This window comes from Lygodium microphyllum, chromosome 16 (genome assembly GCF_053477565.2).
Source record: "Lygodium microphyllum isolate KBCC chromosome 16, Lygodium_microphyllum_v1.1.10, whole genome shotgun sequence".
Lineage (NCBI taxonomy): Eukaryota > Viridiplantae > Streptophyta > Polypodiopsida > Schizaeales > Lygodiaceae > Lygodium > Lygodium microphyllum.
The window spans coordinates 69,051,741-69,073,684 of NC_141150.1; the positions used below are offsets into that span (position 1 = coordinate 69,051,741).

Here is a 21,944-nt window from a genome sequence, read left to right on the forward strand (position 1 = left end):
AGGGAGGACTTACGCCCCTGGCATAGGGCAATTTCCTCTGCATCTTTGCCATGAAGTTGTAACTTGTAGCACTTAGAACCTCTTCACATGATGACGTAGACTGTCGTCATGTATCTTGTAATCAAGTAGTCTTGTATTTTTTTCGTAATTAATACAATTACCTTTTACGAAAAAAAAAGAGAGAGAGAGAGAGAGAGAGAGAGAGAGAGAGAGGCGCCCGTCTGGCCCCTGCCGTCGCCTCGACCTATGCGCCTTGCTCCTGCCGTCACCTAGACCTGCCGTCACCTAGTCCTACCATCACCTTGACCTGCGCGCCCTGCCCCTGCTGTTGCGTAGACTTGCGCGCCTTGTCAGAGCGCACCGTCGACGCCTGGAGATTGCCCCCCTGTTCCGCCCGTGTTCGCCTATGCCTGCCTGATCCTACTCGCCTGACGACTGCCCGCCTGAGCCGCTTGTGGTCGTTTCCTCTGCGTCAGCGTGCAACGCCCTGTTGCCCCGTCGACGCCTAAAGACTGAACGCCTTTCGTTTGCTGCCCTGTCAGTCATCTGCACGGCGTCTGCCTGCGGGTGCCTGCCCTGTGCATCTTGTTGGGCAGCAATAGAGACAGGGAACCCTGACCTGGCAGCACGTGACTGCAACCCTGCGCAGATCAGAGAGCTGATCTGCTCCTGTACACAGAGAGAGAGAGAGAGAGAGAGAGAGAGAGAGAGAGAGAGAGAGAGTGTGTGTGTGTGTGTGTGTGTGAGCGCCAATGAGAGAGCAAGCGAGTGAGAAACAAAGAGAGAGGACAGAAGCATGGCTGGGCTGGATATGGCTTTTATCGACCAGACGGTGGCAGTCCTTGGTCCGAAATCTGATACAGAGGAACCGGAGGATATGGTTCCTTGCATAGAGGAGATGCCTCTTGGTTCTGACCTTCCGCCTGCGGGCAAACGCTCCAAGCATACTTCCGAAGAGACAATGGATCATTAGGAACGTTCCTATGTGCAGGTTGCCTCTGATTCAGTGGAGTCATAGGAGATTGACTAGGAGCACTTGCTGGAGTTTGCCAATACTTTGCTTGGCGATTATATCCAGTATAATCATGAAGCTTTTTCTGACTCAGGAACTGAAGAAGTTCTGGAGGCCACGGTGGATTCGAAAACTGTCTTGCGCTCTTTTTCGGTGTTTTATGACTGTGCGGTTATACTCTTCTTCACTGGTAGGATCCCAATGCTTTCCCATATTCGCCAGTGGCTGCACCATTTACTACAAGGGGAGTGTGTTGAGGAGATCTTTGTTGGGCCCCGAGGCTTCTATGAGGTGCTGCTGAAATCGGAGAAGCATCGGACGGAGCTCCTGTCCAAACTGCCATTGTTCTTTGATCGCCGCTTGGTCCATGTTGTGCCATGGCGCCCTATGGCAGACTTTCAGCGCCTGCTTCAACGTGAATGCCTGGTGTGGGTTGAAGTGAAAAATTGTCCGGTTGTTTATTGGCCATTGTTAAAGGATGCCATGGCCGTTGTGGGAACGGTGCTGGTTCCCCCGAGCCTAAGGGCCATGAACCGAAACCGTTTGTGTATGTTATAGGACACGGCCAAGAAAAGGCCTGCGTGGCTTTGCCTTAATTGCTCTGGCATGCATCCTTTGCACTTTCGCTTGAAATGGGGCAACTTTGCCGGACACTGCTTTTCGTGTGGAAAATTGGGGCATTTTATGGCCGAATGCCTAGAGAGGCAACCGTCTTCAGATGATGCGCATGTTGTGCTGCCTATGGAGGACATGGTGCTTGATGCCCCGTCACAGGAGGCCATCCAGCCACCTAATATTTTGGATAAAGGTAATTAACAGGTCCTGGGTTTGGATTCCCGTAGCAATGATTGGCTAGAGGCATGTCCCAAAAAAGGTAAAAAGTTGGACACTGGCCTGGTGGATTCTAGGCCTAATGTTTCACAGGATTCCATGCGCACGTGTATGCGCAGGAAAGAAATGGTCTCTTCACAGCATGTTGCGCGTACTATGGTTCCTTCTGCTTCCCGTAATTAGTCTACGAGGAAAGTATATTCAGATGGTCCAAAGGGCCCACCTGCTAAGTTGGCGTTTGATAATAGAGGTAATGTGATTACACCCTGGGATCGTCGTTATCCCCGTTCCACTCCCAAGACAGTGGATATTCCATCTACCTCTAAAGCGGGCCGTCAAAATTCTTTTGCAGTGTTAGCTGATTTTCTGGATAAAGGTGTCCTTGACATTCTAGCAGACAAGGTTAAATCGAGGCAAGCGGTGCCTCGTTCCTGATTTCTTTTTTAAAGATATATGAAGATAGCCACGTGGAATGTGTGAGGCATTTGTTCTCGCCATAAGCAACATGCCATGTGGATTGTCTTGCATGAGAATCAGTGGGATGTCTTGTGTGCGGTTGAGCACAAGAGCCACAGTGAAGTAGGAAAAGTTGTGGATTGCCATGGGTTTCGCTTGTTTTATGTAGGAACACATGCTATGCACTATTCTGGCATGCTTATGATTGTCCATGAGAAATACCAGCGTGTTCTTATTAAAAATGATGTACAGGGCCGCTTCGTGGTAATCGAAGTTTTATTTGAAGGAGAGATCATATGGTTGCTGGGCCTCTATGCTCCGAATGACCCCTCATCTCGACGGGATCTTTGGAAGACTTTATAGAGCTCCATGTCACTTGGCAGAAAGGGTTTTTTGATGGGGGATTTCAATATGAGTGTTGACTCTTCTCAGTCCACTTTAGGGCATTCGGTGATGGATGCTCCGGAAAGCCGGGTGTGGAATGCCTTTGCTCTTAAGGTACTTAAGCAAGATCTATAGTCTTGGCTCCACCCTTCTTCTACAGGGTTTACTTTCCATTCCGCACAATATGCAACTACATGGTCGCGGCTGGACCGAATGTATATCATGCAAGATGATGATTTTCTTCCTGAGATGCTAGAAATGAAAGTCTTGCAGCAATATGCCTTGTCGGACCATTTCCCTCTCCAGCTTGAGATACTTGCACAATCCATTGCACCTTTTATGCAGTTGCTGGATAGACTGCCTTTACGCTTCAACTCGTCTTATTTGAAGCATCCAATCTTTCAGGGCTATATGCAGCAATTGATTGAGAGGTTTTTAGTGGACTTCGCCTCTGAGGGCTTGGCTTTCTTTGAACGTCTGCTCTCTAATGTGCAGCGGGTTGCTCGGCAGTATGGGATCCATCATGCCTCTATTTGTCGGAGGCGTCGACACGCAGCGGAGGACTTATGGCTTTGGTTCGTTCACTGCTGGTGGACTCCCCAGATGATGAATTTCTGCTATCTCTGGTGCAACGTGTGATTGGTCTTATTAAAGAATTTCAGTTGAAATCTTATCAGCAGGCCAAACTGCACAACTTGACTAACAATTTGCAAGATAGTGCTTGTCAGACTCACAAGTTCTTTCGCGCCTTGCAAGCTTCTCCGGCTTGAGAAAATATGACTAAACTCCAGGATTCAGAAGGTCGAATGGTCACTGATCCGCAGACCATTGTCAATATGTGCAGGAATTATTTTCTGGATCTTCTTGGTTCTTCTCCGTCGCCTTTTGACCAGGTTACGCATGCATGCTCTCTCTTCTATGATTTGGTCCGCCATCAGGTTCCACTCGATATGCAAACTACTTTGGAGGTAGACATTTGTGAGGAGGAGGTTATGGATGTTTTGTTACACCTACCTAAGGATAAAAGTCCTGGTTGGGATGGTCTCACCAATGAATTCTTTGAGAGCTCGGCTACCCAACTGGTGAAGCCATTGGCGGCTATGTTTCAACAGGTTTGGGAAACAGGGGTCATGCCCTCATGGAAAGAAGGCCTTATCAAATTGCTTCCAAAGGTTCCTTCACCGTCAATGTTGCAACATTGGAGACCAATTTCTTTGATGGGTTCGATGTATAAAATCTTTTCGAAAGTGCTGGCGAATCGGCTCCACAAGCACCTTCCAACTATTGTGCATCCTCTTCAATATGGTTTCATTAAGGGCCGCAACATTCTGCATAATATCTTAAATGTGCAAATGGCTATTGACTATGCCAGGCACTCTAGTCAAGAAGTGGTATTGATTCAATTGGATCTGGAAAAGGCCTTTGACTATTTAGACTGGTCTTTCATTGCAGAACTTATGTCTGCGATGGGTTTTGGTAATCGGATGTCCTGATTGATCTACACCATTAGTGCTGCGGCTTCTTCGCGAGTTATGCTCAATGGTGGGTTTACAGAGCCATTTGTCCTTGCACGTTGGTGAGACAGGGTTGCCCTTTGAGTCCTCTCTTCTTTGCCCTAGCGACCCACCCGGTTCTTTCAATGTTATCTTCAATGGCAGCCTCTACTCAGCTGGCCGGATTGTCTCTTCCTTTGGGATAGCACTTCATTAGCCAATCTTTGGCTGATGATAGCTTTATGATTTTGCGTGCGGACAAGGACAACATTCGCAAGGCATTAGATGTTTGAACGCTCTTTGGTCATGCTTCTGGTCTTCGTATCAATGCCTTCAAATCAGCCATTCTCAGTTGCACGGAGTCTGATTTATAGTCATTGGGCTGGTTCCCCGTGGTTCCATTGTCAAGCACCTTGGGTACCTGTTGGGTGTTGATGTTTACTGGAGTGGATTTCACAAAAACTGGCAGCTAAGTTTATGTATTGGAAGTCGCAAGCGTGCCCCTTCCATGTCCGCCTCAAAGTGGCTCAAACAATTATGCTACCAATGCTCACATATTTCTTGCCATTGCTGCCATGGACTCCTACTACTTTGAAGGCTCTCACTCGCCCCATTCGTTTTATGTTATGGAAGAAGGATTCATTGCACGCAGGTATTTCATGGATTTCGTGGTCACATACATGTACCCCCAAACGCCTGGGTGGTGGAGCTATTTTGGATGCCGAAACTCATATGCTAGCACTTCGTTGGTTTCTCTTTCGCGCCATGTGTGTGGATCATCACCCGTGGGCCATTATAGCCCGTTATTTTCTTGAGGACAGCGGGCTTCGGCATGGCAATACCCAACTTCGGAGCTCCTGGTGGCATGTCCTTAATGCAGACTCTCGGTTTTCCAGTCCGTCCTCCTCTTTGTTACTGCATTTGGTTGGCTCCTGGAAAGTGGTGCTCCAAAAAGCGCGTTGGCATCCAGCGGAGGACCGCTTGCATACTAACTCTTTTCAACTGGAATTGTTGGCGGTCTCGAGATTACTTTCATGGGAAGAAAAACATGAGCTTGGACCAAAATTCAACCGCATGGCCCGTTTGGGTGTGACTTCAGTTGCGGATGTCACCCTTGCAAGTCGTAATGTCCTCACATCGTTTCGTACTGCCAGGAGACTTTTCAGAATCCCGCGTGGATACCGTGATTTATGGGAACAACTTCTGTTAGTGCTTCAGAGCAGGCAACCCTTTCCTGCCCTTGCTGTGGATCGTCCTTGGCAGGACTGGGCCCTTGCAGGTCGGTTGAGTCTGGAAAAGGCCTCTGCTAATCAAGTGTATCATCTTCTCATTAAAGATCATCAATGGCTGGGTGTTAAAGCTAATACTGTATAGGGATTGCGGAAATCTCAATCATGGTGGAAGGCAACTGTGATGGAGGGCTGGTTGAATAAGACACCTTTCAAATGTAAGGTCTTTCTTTGGCGGGTGATGATTGGTGGTCTTCCTCTTGCCTCGGCCCTTTCCAAGCGTCAAATCTCAAACGGCAATTGTTTCTTCTGCACCACTACTATGGAATCGGCCAGACATTGATTTATTTCTTGCCCGCTCGCTAAGAATATCTGGTCGCACTTGTCGCAGGTTTGGCGCGCGGTGGTGGGGTTCTCACTAACCCCTTTTGATTGGGTTTTTGTGCGCCCAAAATACCCCACACCACCACAGTTGCATATGAAGATCTTATTCCACTTTTTTCGATACTGGGGATGCTAGCACAATTGGACCACTTGGAATGCCTTTCTTTTTGATTCGGCCTCTAATGTACCGAGACACATTGCTAGGCTTAAAGGTCTCTTGCATTGGCAGATAGATCTCATTCGGCACTCGGATTTGCTCCCTCGGGAGGACTTACTTCACTGGTATATGGCAATTTCCTCTGCGTCTTTGCCATGACGTGTGTTACTTTTTCCTGGCTTCGTAGTGGGATTTTCCACACGTTGGCTTAGAGCCCTTGTGTATCTTGTAATCATGTAAACTTGTACCTTTTTTTCGTAATTAATATAATTACCTTTTACGAGAGAGAGAGAGAGAGAGAGAGAGAGAGAGAGAGAGAGAGAGAGAGTCTGTCGCCTAGACCTGCGCGCCTGAAGCCTACCGCCTGAAGACCCACCTGATGCCTGCCGCCTGACGACTGCCCGCACGCCTGATTGCCGCCTGACACCTGCCTGCGTGCCTCACGCCTGCCTGACGCCTGCCTGCGCACCTGAAGACCCGCCCGCTTGACGATTGCCTGCGCGCCTGAAGACCCACCCGCCTGACGACCGCCTGCCTGCTCCGCCTGACGACCCACTCGCCTGTATTCGTCTGTGGCCGCCTGTTCCGCCTCTCCCTGCCTGGTTTACTGACGCCTGCCGTCTGAAGCCTGTGGTCGCAGAGCGCAGGCTTAGCCGCAGCCTGCTCTTGCTTGCTTCTTTGTGCATTTTAGGGTTTCGACCACAGTCGCTTTTCGTCAAACATGATGCTGTCCATGGCGCACTGTATGCCTGCGGGCCTATGAGGCGCCTTTGACATACAACGTAGAGCAGAGCTGCGCTTTGTCCTATCGCGAGCCTTGGAAGGAGACAGCACAGTACTGAGAGCACGGCTTGCTGCACCTGCTGTCCGTGGGTGTCTGCCCTGTGCAGTTTGTTGTGCCGAGTTAGAGAAAGAGGGCCATCACTCGGTAGCACGCGAATGCAACCCTGCACACATCAAAGAGCTGATCTGTGCCTGTACACAGAGACAGACAACACACACACACACAGAGAGAGAGAGAGAGAGAGAGAGAGAGAGAGAGAGAGAGGAAGATTACGAAAAAAAGAGAGAGGAAGAGCGGCCTGCGCGTTTCTGCCTCCCGTGAGATCTTCACTCGGCCTCTATCCGGTATACGCAGTGATACAATATGGCTGGTCTGGATCTGGATTTTATAGACCAAACGGTGGCAGCGCTTGGTCCGGATTCTGATACCGAGGAACCTGAGGATATGGTTCCGTGCACTAAAGAGATGCCTCCTGGTCCTGACCTCCAGCCTGCAGGCAAACGTACAAATCATACTTCGGAAGAGACAATGAATCATCAGGATCGTTCCTATGCTCAGGTTGCTTCGGATTCTGTGGACTCTCAGGATGTTGACTCCGAGCATTTGCTGGAATTTGCCAACACTCTACTTGGCGATTATGTTCAACACAATCAGAAAGTCTTTTCTGACTCTCCACCTGAAGATGTTCTGGAAGCCACTGTGGACCTGAAAACTGTCTTGCGCTCCTTTTCAGTGTTTTATGATCGCGCTGTGATACTCTTCTTCATTGGTAGAATCCCAGTGCTTTCCCGTATTCGCCAGTGGCTGCACAGTCTGCTACAAGGGGAATGTGTTGAAGAGATTTTTGTTGGGCCCCAGGGTTTTTTTGAGGTACTGTTGAAATCTGAGACGCACCGTGCTGCTCTCCTGTCTAAACTGCCTTTGTTTTTTGATCGCCGTTTGGTTCATGTTGTACCATGGCGCCCAATGGCAAATTTTCAGCATCTGCTGCAACGTGAATGCCTTGTGTGGGTTGAAGTGGAAAATTGTCCGGCTGTCTATTGGCCATTGTTGAAGGACGCTATGGCCGCTGTGGGCACTGTTCTGGTTCCTCCAAGTCTAAGGGCCATGAATTGCAACCGGTTGTGTATGCTATGGGACACTGCAAGGAAAAGGCCTGCTTGGTTACGTCTCAATTGCTTTGGCATGCATCCTTTACACTTTCATTTGAAATGGGGCAATTTTGCAGGACATTGCTTTTCCTCTGGATAATTGGGGCATTTTATGGCCGAATGCCCAGAGCAACAACACACTTCAGACGCTGGGCATGTTGCGCTGCCCATGGAAGATATGGTGTGTGATGCTCCGTCGCAGGATGCTATCCACCCACCTAAAGTTTTGAATAAAGGTAAACAACAGGTTTCGGGTTTGGATTCCTGTGGCACTGACTGGGTTGAAGTACGCGCAAAAAAAGGCAACAGGGTTGTTGCTGGCATGGAGAATACTGTGCCTACTGCCTCACAAGATTCCATGTGTACCTATATGCGCAGGAAAGAAATGTTGTCTTCAGAGCACTCTACTCCTGCTATGGTTTCCTCTGCCCCCCGTCCTCAGCCCACTAGGAGAGTATATTCGGATCGTCCAAAAGGTCCACCAGCTAAGCTGGCTTTTGATACCAAAGGCAATGTCATTACCCCGTGGGATCGTCATTATCCCCGTTCCATCCCCAAGCCAGCAAATATGCCGTCTACCTCCAAATTTGGTCCTTAGAACTCTTTTGCCGTGTTGGTGGATTTCTTGGATGAGGGAGTTCTGGACATTCTCGCAGAAAAAGTCAAATCGAGGCAAGCTGTGCCTCGTACTTGATTTTGTTCTGAATACATATGAAAATAGCCACGTGGAATGTGCGAGGAATTTGTTCTCGCCACAAGCAACATGCCATGTGGACTGTTTTGCATGAGAATCAGTGGGATGTCTTGTGTGTTGTTGAGCACAAGAGTCACGGAGAAGCCGGAAAAGTTGTGGATTGCCATGGCTTTCGTTTGTTCTATGCAGGGACACAGGCCATGCATTATTCGGGTGTGCTCATGATTGTACATGGAAAATATTAGTTTGTTCTTATTAAAAATGATGTACATGGCCGCTTTCTGGTGATTGAAATTTTATTCGAAGGGGAGATCTTATGGTTACTTGGCCTCTATGCTCCGAATGATCCTTTATCTCGCCGGGAGCTTTGGCATACTTTGCAAACTTCTTTGTCACTTGGCAGACGGGGCTTCTTGATGGGGGATTTCAATATGTGTGTTGATTCTTCCCAGTCCACATCGAAGCATTTGGTAATGGACACGTCGGAAAGTCATATGTGGAGTTGGCTCTTGCTGTTCTTAAGCAAGATCTCTGGTCCTGGCTACACCCGTCTTCTACAGGGTTTACTTTGCATTCTGCCCAATATGCAACAACATGGTCGCGGTTGGACCGCATACACATCATACAGAATGATGATTTCCTTCCTGAGATGCTCGAAATGAAAGTGTTGCAGCAATATGCCTTGTCGGACCATTTCCCTCTGCAGCTTGAGCTGCTTGCACAACCCATTGCACCTTTTAAGCAATATTTGGAGAGACTCCCTTTGCGTTTCAACTCGTCTTATTCAAAGCATGCAATCTTTCAGGGCTTTATGCAGCAATTGATTGATAGATTCTTATTGGACTTCTCTCAGGGCACTGCTTCGTTTGAACGATTGCTCTCTAATGTGCAACGGGTTGCTCGGCAGTATGGGATCCATCATGCCTCTCTTTGTCGGCGGCGTCGACAAGCAACGGAGGACCTGCTGGCTTTGGTTCGTTCTCTGCTGGTGGACACTACAGATAATGCATTTCTGCTAGCACTTGCAATGCGAGTGGCTGATCTTATTAAAGAGTTTTAGTTGAAATCGTATCACCAGGCCAAATTGCAACATTTGACGGAGACTTTGCAAGATAGTGCGTGTCAGACTCATAAGTTCTTTCGAGCTCTCCATGCCTCTCCTGCTCGAGAGAATATGACTAAACTCCAAGATGTAGAAGGCCACCTGGTCCTTGATCCACAGACTATTGTGCACATGTGTAGAAATTATTTCCTCGACCTTCTTGGTTCCACTTCTTCACCTTCAGCCCAAACGACTCAGGCCCGTTCGGTTTTTTATGACCTGGTCCGCAATCAGGTTCCGCAGGACATGCAAGCTACTATGGAGTCGGATATTTGTGAGGCGGAGGTTATGGACATTTTGTTACACTTGCCCAAGGATAAAAGCCTTGGCTAGGATGGTCTCACCAATGAGTTCTTTGAGGCTTTTGCTACCCAACTGGCGAAACCATTGAAGGCTTTGTTTCAGCAGGTGTGGGAAACGGGGATCATGCCTTCCTCATGGAAAGAAGGACTTATCAAACTGCTTCCAAAGGTTCCTTTGCCGTCTACGTTGAAACATTGGCGCCCAATTTCTTTGATGGTTTCTATGTATAAAATCTTTTCCAAAGTAATGGAGAATTGGCTCCATATGCATCTCCCTGCCATTGTGTACCCTCTCCAATATGGTTTCATTAAGGGCCGAAACATTCTGCACAATGTATTAAATGCGCAACTGGCGATTGATTATGCAAGGCATTCTAATCACGAGGTCGTACTGATTCAATTGGACCTGGAAAAGGCTTTTGACTATTTGGACTGGTCTTTCGTTGCTGAACTTATGTCTGCTATGGGCTTTGGCGCTCAAATGTCTCGTCTGATCTACACCATCAGTGCTGCGGTGTCTTCGCGAGTCATGCTGAATGGAGGCGTTACCGAGCCATTTGTCCTTGCGCGCTCTGTGAGACAGGGGTGCCCTTTGAGCCCTCTCTTCTTTGCCCTTGCGACTCATCCAGTTCTTTCGATGTTATCTCATATGGCAGCTTCTACTCAGTTGGCTGGATTGTCGCTTCCTTCTGGACAGCACTTCATTAGTCAATCCTTGGCTGATGACAGCTTTATGATTTTGCGTGCGGACAAGGATAACCTTCGCAAAGCATTGGATGTTTGGGCTCTCTTTGGTCAGGCATCCAGCCTTCGCATCAATGCGTTGAAATCAGCCATTCTCAGCTACACGGAGTCGGATTTGCAGTCATTGGACTGGCAGAGTATGGTTGTTCCTCATGGCTCCATTGTCAGGCAACTTGGGCACCCTTTGGGTGTTGATGTTCCCCCAAAGCAGCTTCTGCAGTGGATTTCTCAGAAACTGGCGGCTAAGTTTCTGTATTGGAAGTCTCAGGCCTGGCCCTTCCATGTTTGCTTCAAAGTAGCCCAGACAATTATGTTGCCAATGCTCACATATTTCTTGCCATTGCTGCCCTGGACTACTACGACTCTGAATGCTCTTACTCAGTCTATTCGCTTCATGCTATGGAAGAAGGATTCCTTGCATGCAGGTATTTTCCGGATTTCTTGGTCGCATGCCTGCACCCCTAAACGCATGGGTGGAGGGGCTATTTTAGATGCCCAAACTCACATGTTGGCACTCCGTTGGTCTCTTTTCCGCGCCATGTGCTCGGATTATCATCCGTGGGTCGTTATAGCCCGTTATTTCCTTGAAGATCATGGGCTTCTGCATGGCAATACCCAAATCCAGAGTTCTTGGTGGCATGTACTTAATGCTGATTCGCGGTTCTCCAGTTCTTCTTCATCGCTGCTTACCCATTTGGTATGTTCCTGGAAACTGGTTCTCCGGAAGGCTCAGTGGCATCCAGCGGAGGATCGCTTAGCTACTAATTTTTTTCAACTGGAATTGCTGGCAGTCTCGCGGTTACGTTCATGGGAAGGTAAACATGAGCTTCGACCACAATTCAACCGGATGGCACATTTGGTTTGGGCTTAACTTCAGTCGCGGATGCCACCCTTGCCAGTTGCAATGTGCTAATATCGTTTCGTACAGCTAGGAGGCTTTTCAGGATCCCTCGTGGATATAGGCATTTATGGGAACAGCTTTTGATGGTGCTCAAGAGCAGACAACCCTTTCCTGGCCTTGCTTCGGATCATCCCTGGCAGGATTGGGACTTTGAAGGCCGGCTGAATTTAGGCAAAGCTTCTGCTAACCAGGTGTATCATCTTCTGATTAAAGATCATCAATGGCTGGTTGCTAAAGCGAATACTCTATGGGGATTGCGTAAATCCCGGTCATGGTGGAGGGCAACTGTGATGGAGGGCTGGTTGAACAAGACACCCTTCAAATATAAGGTTTTTCTCTGGAGGGTGATGATTGGTGGTCTTCCGCTTGCTTCAGCTCTTTCCAAGCGACGAATCTCCAACGGCAACTCTTTCTTTTGCACCACTAGTGTGGAATCCACCCATCACCGATTTATTTCTTGCCCCATCGCTAAGAAAATCTGGTCATTCTTGTCAGCTGTTTGGCGAGCGGTGGTTGGTATCTCGCTACGCCCCTTTGATTGGGTTTTTGTGCAGCCCAAATACCCCACTCCGGCACAGCCACATATGAAGCTCGTGTTTCACTTCCTTCGATATTGGGGCTGTTGGCATAACTGGACCATTTGGAATGCTTTTCTTTTTGATTCCGCCTATAACGTTCAGCGGCATATTGCTAGGCTTAAGGGTCTCTTGTATTGGCAGCTAGATCTTCTCCAGTATTCTGACATGCTCTCTCGGGAGGACTTACGTCCCTCGCATATGGCAATTTCCTCTGCGTCTTTGCCATGACTTTGTAACTATTAGTACTGGAATCTTTTCACATGATGGCTTAGTGTCATCATGTATCTTGTAATCAAGTAAACTTGTACTTTTTTTCGTAACTAATACAATTACCTTTTACAAAAAGAGAGAGAGAGAGAGTCTGTGTGTGTGCAAGCGATAAAAGCAAAGAACCAAGTTGTAATCACGATGAGGACCATATTTGCCGTTGGCGATAATGTATCCTTCGCAAAAACATCAAGACAATTAAAACCATAGTCACCCGATTGCATGTTTATAGCAAGATGATTTGGGATCTAGACCAAATTCTGAGCAGGGCGTTTGTACAGTGATGGCGCTTTGCTCTTCTTCTGTTGTGTATAGTGAAAGTGACTTGTTTTTGACCTAGGGTGTGTGAATAGACAAGGTGTTACTCACTGTTTGACCTTCAAATTTGAGCTCCAATCATGTGTAGATCTGCAGTAATTATCTCTAACAGTGCTTGTCACGTTTGCTATTTCGCGCAACACTCACAAAGGTTGGGCTTTTATTATGGTTAATATGCAGGTGTCAAGTGGTATTGATGTGGCTTTTCTTGACCAGCATATTGGGCATGCGGATGAGAAAGAATCGGTTGAGTTGGATGGTGACTCTTTGGCTGAGGATTCTGGTCAGTTGATGGAAGGGGATGAGATGGGAAAACGCCGTAAGATGACAGTTGATGAATTGGTTTTGTGTGCTTTGGATTTGCCTTAGCAAGATATTTGTGTTTCTTGCTCATAGACGAATAAGCGAGCTCTTTTCCAGAAGGGGATCATGTGGTTGCCATCATGGGAACTAAGCTAGTTTTACAGCAGATTGTTGCCTTTCATGAGAGGGCAGCCATCCTTTATTTTACAGGCATGACTCCTTTGATTGCTCGGATTCACGCTTGGCTGCAGTCCATGCTTGTGAGTGATGATGTGCATCATGATGATTTTCTTGGGCAGGTGCAGACTCCTCTTGTGGAAGAGATTTATGATGGACCGAAGGGGTTTTTTGAGGTCCTTTTTTGTACTCTGGATGTGAGTGCTCACATTATGCAGCGTATTTCTTTGTTTTTGGATGGTTAGCTAGTCCATATGGTCTTGTGGAGGCCTATGGCTGAGTTTCGGGAGGTTCTTATGTAGGCATGCCCAATCTGGGTGGAGGTGGTTAGTTTTCCTGCACATCTTTTGGAGATTTCTTCCTTTGGTTTTGAGATCCCTTGGCGAGGTGTTAGTGAAGCCCCGTTTGGCCTCTCGTAATAGGAACACGGCTTGTATGCTTTGGGACATTGGGAAACCTCAGCCTACTAAAATTCATTTTGAGGTCCTTGGGTTGCAGACGTTGGTTTTGAGCTCAAATGGGCGACATTTGCTAAACATTGCTTTTGATGTGGCCAATTGGGCCATTTTATTTATGAATGTGATAGAAGCCCACACGTTTTGCAGCGTTCTTTGGACCCTGACATGGATATGCAAGAGTGTGATCCCAAGTCTTTGACTCAACAGCAAGATGTTGCTTCTCTTGTGCCACTTGGCCTACATGGACATGATAATGGAAATAAGGATGTTTCCCGGGTTGGTATTGAGCGTGAGTCGCATTTAGCTAGTCGGGATCTGTCTCCTCAAGATGATTCCTGGGTCATTGTGGTTAGACACAATGCTCAACAGGAATCTTGTTTCACTCCTGCTCACCCATCTCCTCATCTTGTTACTCAGACTTTTCAACGTAGAGGTAGAGGTTTTTACATGAAACCTCAATCTTCATGTGTACCTGCAGTTGGTGTGGTTGATAAAAGCCCTTTTGATTTTGCTTTGCACTTTGATGCTCGTGGGAGGCTTTTGCCTCCTTGATATGTTTTCCGTTCTCAACAACAACAATTCCTTCTCGTGCTTCTCGTGCTAGTTTGCAAAGGGTGGATCTTGTGGATGTAATCCGTAGTGAGATAGAGAGATTTCAGGCTACTAAAGCTATGGATGTTAAAGGGAAAGCGGTAATTTAGTAGTTCTCTCTCTTTTTGTTTATCATGAGACTTGCTTTACGGAATGTTAAAGGCATTTCTTTTGGTAGTAAGCAGTATCGGTTGTGGAGAATTGTTTTTGCTGGTAATTGGAATGTTTTTTTTGTTGTGGAGCACAAACAACATACTTTGCCAGGTTCTTATTATGTATATAAGGATTATCAATGTTTTTTAGTAGACAAGTTCCAAATAAATTTGGAGTTACATTGGTTGTTAGATCTTCCTTGCAACCATACTTGGTTTCTCAGGATGCTCACAACAGATTTCTGATGCTGGAAATCACATATGAGACTAAGGTTTTGTGGCTAGTGGGCGCGTATGCTCTTCTACTGCTCCGGAGCGCTGTAAGATTTGGGATGACTTGCACTGCCTTTCCATGGCTCGTCAAGGTTTTATTATAGATGATTTTAATGTATGCGTATCTATGGATTAGGCGACTTCACCTTACTCGGTCATGGATGGTCCTGAGCGTTAGGCTTGGGATGCACTGCCAGCTGTGTCTTTGAAACAAGATGTGTGGTCTTGGATGCATCCTTTACAGTCTGGATATACTTATCACTCTCTTTAGTATCTAGATACTTGGGCCAAACTTGATAGGATATACATTTGTTAGAGCGATTCTTTTCTTCCAGCAGTGATTGATATGTGGGTGGAATGACACTATGTCTTGTTAGATCACTATCCCTTGGTTTTCTAATTGACTTATAGGCCGGTTCATGCCTTTAAGGCTCTGCTTTCTTGTTTGCCTCTGTGAGGAAGGACAGGATCGAAGCTCAGCACAGAAAACCAGTAGACAGTAGAGAGTGAAGCACGATACCCAATACAATAGACTGAAAGAGTGTAAACTACTGATCACCGACACTCCTATGTGAGCGTAGGCGTAAGTGAGGTGTGAGTGAAATACCCAATAAACCCCCCTGGAGTGAAGAGTGATCAAGAGTACAAGAATCATCCGCCACCAAAGGAGATCAAATTTAAAGCATTGCGAAATGCTTCAAATCTTTCACGAGGAAGAGCTTTGGTGAAGATGTCTGCTACATTACTGGTGGTAGGACAATAGACAAGGCTGATATCACCTACATGTAGCCTCTCTCTGACAAAGTGATAATGTATCTCAATGTGTTTTGTGCGTGCATGAAACATTGGGTTCCGTGCCACTGCAATGGCACTCTGACTGTCAGTGAACAAAGGAGTAGGCTCCGTAACAAATACATCCAGATCAGCTAGCAAGCATCTAATCCATACACATTCAACTATGGTAGTGAAAGCTGCCTTGTATCCAGCTTCACATGACGATGTCGCAACAATGGACTATTTCTTGCTAAGCCAAGATATGCAAGACGAGCCAAGAAAGAAACGATGGCCACTAGTGGAGTAACGTGAATCATAATCACCAGCCCAATTAGAATCACTGTAAGCATGTAACTGCAGTGGTCCCCCCTTGGCATAAAGCAATCCAAGAGATCTAGTACCTTGCAAGTAACGGAAGACACGCTTAACAGCTTGCCAATGTGACATGTGTGGCTGATGCATATATCTGCTCAGGGCTGAAACTGCAAACTGTATATTTGGCCTAGTGTTGCATAAGTAAATAAGACATCCAATTGCTGGAGCATATGTGTGTATATCAAACAAATCACTGCCATCATGTAATGACAGTTTAAGTCCAGGTTCAATTGGTGTACAAACTGGCTTGCAATCTTGTAAGCCAATCTTCTCAAGAAGTTTACCAATGTATCTTGATTGTGATAACCCAATATCTCTAGCATCATGTATAAACTGAATGCCCAAGCAATAATGCAAAGACCCCAAGTCTGACATGTCAAAAGTTTGCTGCAAATATTGTTTAAATGCTGAAATCTGATCATCATGTGTCCTTGTAAGCAAGAGATCATCAACATAAAGACAAATGATCAGCATGGATTCCCCCTCTTTACATACGTAAAGGGTAGACTCAGATGAGCTGTTTATGAACCCTTGGCTAAGCAAACAAGCATCTATCTTTGCATACCAAGCTCTAGGAGCTTGTTTCAAACCATACAAAGCTTTTTTTAGCTTGCAGACCAAGTGTTCCAAGCCCTCAACTGCAAAACCAATGGGCCGCTGTACATATACTTCCTTATGAGCTCCAAATGGTACAATCTCATGTGGGTATGGAGGGCCTAGCTCTAGCCCAAGCAATAATCCCCTCTATCTAATAACAATGAGCTCCAAATGGTACAATCTCATGTAGGTATGGAGGGCCTAGCTCTACCCCAAGCAATAATCCCTTGTATCCGCCTATGAAGGCGTTGTCGGTGTCTATGTCGAGGCCTAGGATGTTTGGATCAGCCAAGCTGAATGGCTCAATCAATCAGTACTCCTTGTCTGTGTGTGGATTGTGGCGGTGAGAGAAGTGGCACTTGGATTAGAGGAGGAGGTTAGAGGATCTTAGCTGTACTTCATCCATTTGCAATAAAAATTAAAGAAATACCACAAGGGGCGCTAGTTTTGGAGCCAACAAACTGTCCAATGTCCAAGATTGCACGGTAAAGTTTGTATTTCCAGTTTTGTGAATTTCTTGATTGTTGTAATTAAGTGCATAATCAAGTCTTGACCACCCTTTCCAAGAAGGAAGACTGGTTTCAAGGTTCCATTACCGGGATACCATCAATTTCCTCAAATTGGTGGGTCCAAGGCACCTGGTTGAAGGTCACAAGCTTTGCTTTAGTGCTGAAATTGTATTCAGCTAAGCATCATAGCAATAATGTTTTCAAATAGAATGGGATCAATGCCTATCCTCAATGACCTCTCTGATGAAGCGGTAACACATCTCAATGTATTTCATCTTCGCATGGAAGATGGTAACTTGATAGCACTCATAGAATCCAAATACAATGTATGGACCACATCAATAATACCTAGCCAGAAAGCCTAGCCACATCAATAATACCAAGGTCTAAGACGGCCTAGCTAGAGAGCCTCCTTATAAGCCTCAATTGTTGCAACATACACAGCCTCGATAGTAGAGAGGACCATGGATTTTTGGACCCTGGACAATCAAAGAAACAACACCTCCAGTAAAGGTGAAGACATAGTAAAAGGTGGATTTTCTACAGACTACATATTGTGAACTTGTCAACGGGGTCTTGTCAAAGTAAACATGTCAACATGCTTTTGTCCAGGGAACTTGTTAGTAGGAACTCGCCAAAGGAAACTTGAAAAGATCAAGCTGTCCATGAAAACCTGCTGACACAAACTTCTCAACGTGAAACCGTCAGCCCAAATTGTTCAACATTGACTTACCAATAAAAAATTGTTGATGGGAAAAGTCAACTAAAATCATCAACTGGAACTACTAAGGCAAGATCAAACTTGTCAACATTAGCCCAAACCGTCAATCCCAACTTGTCAACAAGAACTCTCTAATCAAAACTTATCGAACCCAACTTGTCAAGCTGTCAAACCCAACCTCTCAAAACAAACTCGCCAATCCAAGACTCTTCAACTCAACTCGTCAATCTTACATAACTTAAAGAGTCTAAAGATCTTCATCCTCCTCGCTAATATTGAAAACAGCTTGCTTGTTCATACCTTGGCTAGGCATGTTGAGGTCGTCTTTCATTTCCTCTAGTACTTGTCATGATCATGGTTGTACAAGCTTGTTGTCAATAGTGGTGAGGCTTTACAAGCTGTACTCCTTGCTGAATGAGTGTTTTCACTAATACTTTATTTCTTGATTTCTCCCAAAAGCAATTCAGAACTTGCTAGCAGCTTAACTTCAAACAAGTTAACGCACCCATTGCATCTGTAGAAGCATGGTTGCATATAGATTTCCCATACCATGATTTTTCAATGCTGTTATTATTGCATCTGTAGGAAGATGGTTGCAAGGTCTATCGGGCAAGTGTTCTGTATGCATATAGATTTCCTAGACCATGCTTTTTTAATGCTGTTATTATTGCAAGTTTGTAACATAAGAGAGCTTTGATGGAAAGGAAGCCTTTGTTTTACAGTACAAAGATGACACACATTTCAGCATTGCTCATACATTCATGTAGGATTAAATTTGTGGATTCCCTGCCTGTATTCAACTTCCTTTCCTTGTATGGCCTCATTGGCACCGTTATTTGCCCACCTGTTCTGATGGGTAATCTCAACAAAATTTTTATATCTTGGATACTACGAAGTCATAAACTAATTCTACTACCTTGGATTTGACAGATCCTCGGTTTGGGATACAATTTAATAAGCTGAGATGTGGAATGTCTGGAGTGTCATATTTTGGTCTGGATGTGTTGAGCAGTTTTCCACACTTGGCCAAATAAGTTTAAACCACATCTGCCTCATATTCCCCTTTCAGATACCATGAAAAGAATACTTGACAGTTTAAAACATAGACAACGAGAAGTTTAAGGTGGGTCGAACATAGTATTCAGCATACTATTTTGTTTCATCAGCACGAATCACAAGGTCTCAAGAATTAGAGCAAGATGATCAAAAGATAATAAAAAGCATACCATCCCTTAACTGGTCGAAAGAGAAATATACCATCTATTCCCATTGCTCCATGGAAAATATTGCCACCTGTCGAAATCATTTCAGAAGAATATCCTATTCATGTCTCTAATCTAAGAAATAAAATAAGAGAATTGGCAAACCTGTAAGACCAAACTCTCTTTCAAGATCTGGAGGAGCCAGCATTTCATAGTCAATTATTGATGATGAGAAACCTGGAGCATACTCATCTACTAATTTGAAGCAGCGCTTTGCAAATGATTCCTGCAGACTAGATGTAAGAGAAATGTGTCTGCACAGGAAAAAAACACGCACTAGCTACTTTAACTTGGAAGGGTTGAGACCATAATCAAACTGTGGATGCAGCATTCTACAGGAAATATGGCCTAAGCCTATGCTATTAGCCATATTTGTTGGTTCTGAAGTCCTAACTACACACATTAAGCTTCAGAACTTATGGTCCTGCTATCATCACCACTGTGCTATAAGGATAGCTTGATAAGTCATCATAGTAAGCATTTCTCTTATGAATCGGAAGTTAAACTGCACAGAATAAAAATTTTACCCTGATAAAAGAATCTTGCCAGCTTCCGTTCTTCAGGTCATATGGGGTGTACTGAACAAAAAGATTAACAACATGCTGCCCTGTATGTAACATTCATACTCCAAATGTTTCTCAACCAAATTGACAAGCCAATCATGGAAAGAAAGAAAACAAAACAAAACCCTAAATATTTGAGAAGCCATCTCAATCTGAGGAAAAGCCTTTAAAGGCGTTACATGTAAGTTAATGACTTGCAATTGAAGTTTAACTGTTCATTGGTGAACAAGTTGTTGCTTTCCAACTCTCTCACAAACACACACAGCTGTCAATCATACTGGAGTTTAAATGGTGCAAACAATGTGCAGATGCTTTGGTGGTACATTTGTGCTTGTTACTGTTGAGTTGAGTTGTATATTGTAGTGAAACAGTAAAAGGACGAAGAGGTTGCCTGGAGGAGATATTGTTTTATCAAGGGTGGATGGTATTGTCATTTCAATCAATGGCCTACTTGATGGCAATCCATTCTTTGCATCTTCACATGCTGCATCAATATCATCCATGCTGTGGAGATTTGTATGAAACAGAGGCAGAAAATATAAGAAAAACATGCTCTCCTACCCTTCTTATTTCACTCTTATCAATTTTGCAACACATTGGAAAACAGTGACTTACATTATATCAGTATTGCAGCTCTCTCTTTTTTGTTTTTTTTCATGAAGATAGTTGAATTAAGTAGTAAATATTTACATCAGACCATCAGGTCAGCAAAGAAAAAACAGACACAAATGAAATTCTACCAAGACTCTTAACACAGAAATCTCACACAGAAAGGACAGCTGGTGTGGAGCAGACGAACAATATCCAGACAGAGAGCAATAATGTCAGGAAGCACCAGATCAGTTGACACCATAGAGGAGATCTGCCATAACACTAAACCATGAACATGGGCCACATGACCATGGATGCCCAATACTGAATAAAAAATAAAGGCATTCCGAGTACACCAAATATGCCACAGGGCTGTCCATCTAAGGAAATGGAAGAGGCAGGAATAATCTGAATGCAAAGAGGACATAGAGGTCATCTTTCCCATAATCCACGAACGAGCTGATATCCAGTGCTGAGTTGCTGGAGGACCACACACGGGAATCAAAACTCCAAATCTGTCGAGCAACAGGGCAAGAGACAAAGAGATGAAGCAATGTCTCATCACATGTAGTGCAGAATACACGACGACTAGCAGAGATCTTGCGGGCATGCAGCACATCCCCAGTTGGAAGACCCCCAATAAGCAGCCTCCACATCTCTCTCTCTCTCTCTCTCTCTCTCTCTCTCTCTCTCTCTCTCATAATACATAATTGTATCAAGTATAAATAAAGTACAAGATTACATGATTACAAGATACAGGATGGCTCTGGGCTACCGTGCATAAACTCACTTTATAGAAGATCAAATAACTAAAAGAGTACAGAGGTCACAGCAAAGAAGCAGCAGAGATTGCTGTATGCCAAGGAGCTTAATCCTCCCTAGGGAGAAGATCAACATGCTGCACAAGATCTAACTACCAGTGTAGAAGACCCTTGAGTTTGGCTATCCTTGGCCGCCCACAGTAGAGTCAAAGACGCGAAAGCATTCTAGGTGATCCAATTATGCCAACAGCCCCCAATCTGAAACAATGGACCCACCAATAATCGCTCTCCAAAGAAAGCCCTTGCAATTGAACGGGGTCTTGTTCAACCATCCTTCCATCATTGTCATTTTTCACCAAGCCTTGAATTTATGCATGCCCCAAATCACATTGGCTTTAGTAACCAGCCAATGCTTGTCCTTAATCGAGAGATAATACACCTGGTTAGCTGAAGCCATTTGAAGCCAAAGATGACTAGCAAAATCCCAATCTTGCCAAGGGTAAATCCGAATCAAGTGCAAGAAAAGGATGCATAGACTGCATCAACCTTTCAATTTCACTCCGTGGATTGCGGTATCCACAAGGAACCTGGAAAATTCTCCTCACTGTATGGAAAGATATCAGTCCCCCCATAGCTGATCGAAGTGGCATCTACAACAGAAGACAAACCCAGACGTGCCATACGATTGAACTTGGGCATGTCCTCCTATTTCTCGTCCCAAGAGAGCAATTGTGACACTGCCAACAATTCCAATTAAAAGGAGTTTGATCCTCTGCAGGATGCCAACAGGCCTTCTAAAGAATGAGCCTCCAAGAAAAAAGCAAATGATTTAGAAAAATCGAGGACGGTGCAACATAATTGTCTGAGCTACTTTGAGGCGAACATGGAAGGGCCAGGCCTGAGACTTCCAGTACATAAACTTAGCCACCATTTTCTGAGAAATCCACTGCAGAAGCTGCTTTGGGGGAACATCAACACCCAAAGGGTACCCAAGATGCCTCACAATGGAGCCACGAGGAACAACCAGGCCCTGCCAGTCCAAGGACTGCA

At 45.4% G+C, this 21,944-nt stretch overlaps 1 protein-coding gene across 4 annotated transcripts in view; it reads right to left on the reverse strand.

Moving 5' to 3' along the window:
* Positions 1-21,944, reverse strand: part of LOC148022950 (FAD/NAD(P)-binding oxidoreductase family protein) — a 153,523-nt gene that overhangs the window by 33,062 nt on the left and 98,517 nt on the right. The window contains exons 13-16 of one of the 4 annotated variants that reach the window (XM_087695877.1): positions 19,934-20,046; positions 19,507-19,586; positions 19,085-19,205; positions 18,944-19,010 (exon numbers count right to left, since the gene is read on the reverse strand). In XM_087695877.1, coding sequence (XP_087552003.1) covers positions 18,944-19,010; positions 19,085-19,205; positions 19,507-19,586; positions 19,934-20,046 — 381 coding nt within the window. Of the gene's footprint in view, positions 1-18,943; positions 19,011-19,084; positions 20,047-21,944 lie in introns of those variants that run through there. The other 3 variants (XR_015693569.1, XR_015693571.1, XR_015693570.1) reach the window with 3 other exon arrangements.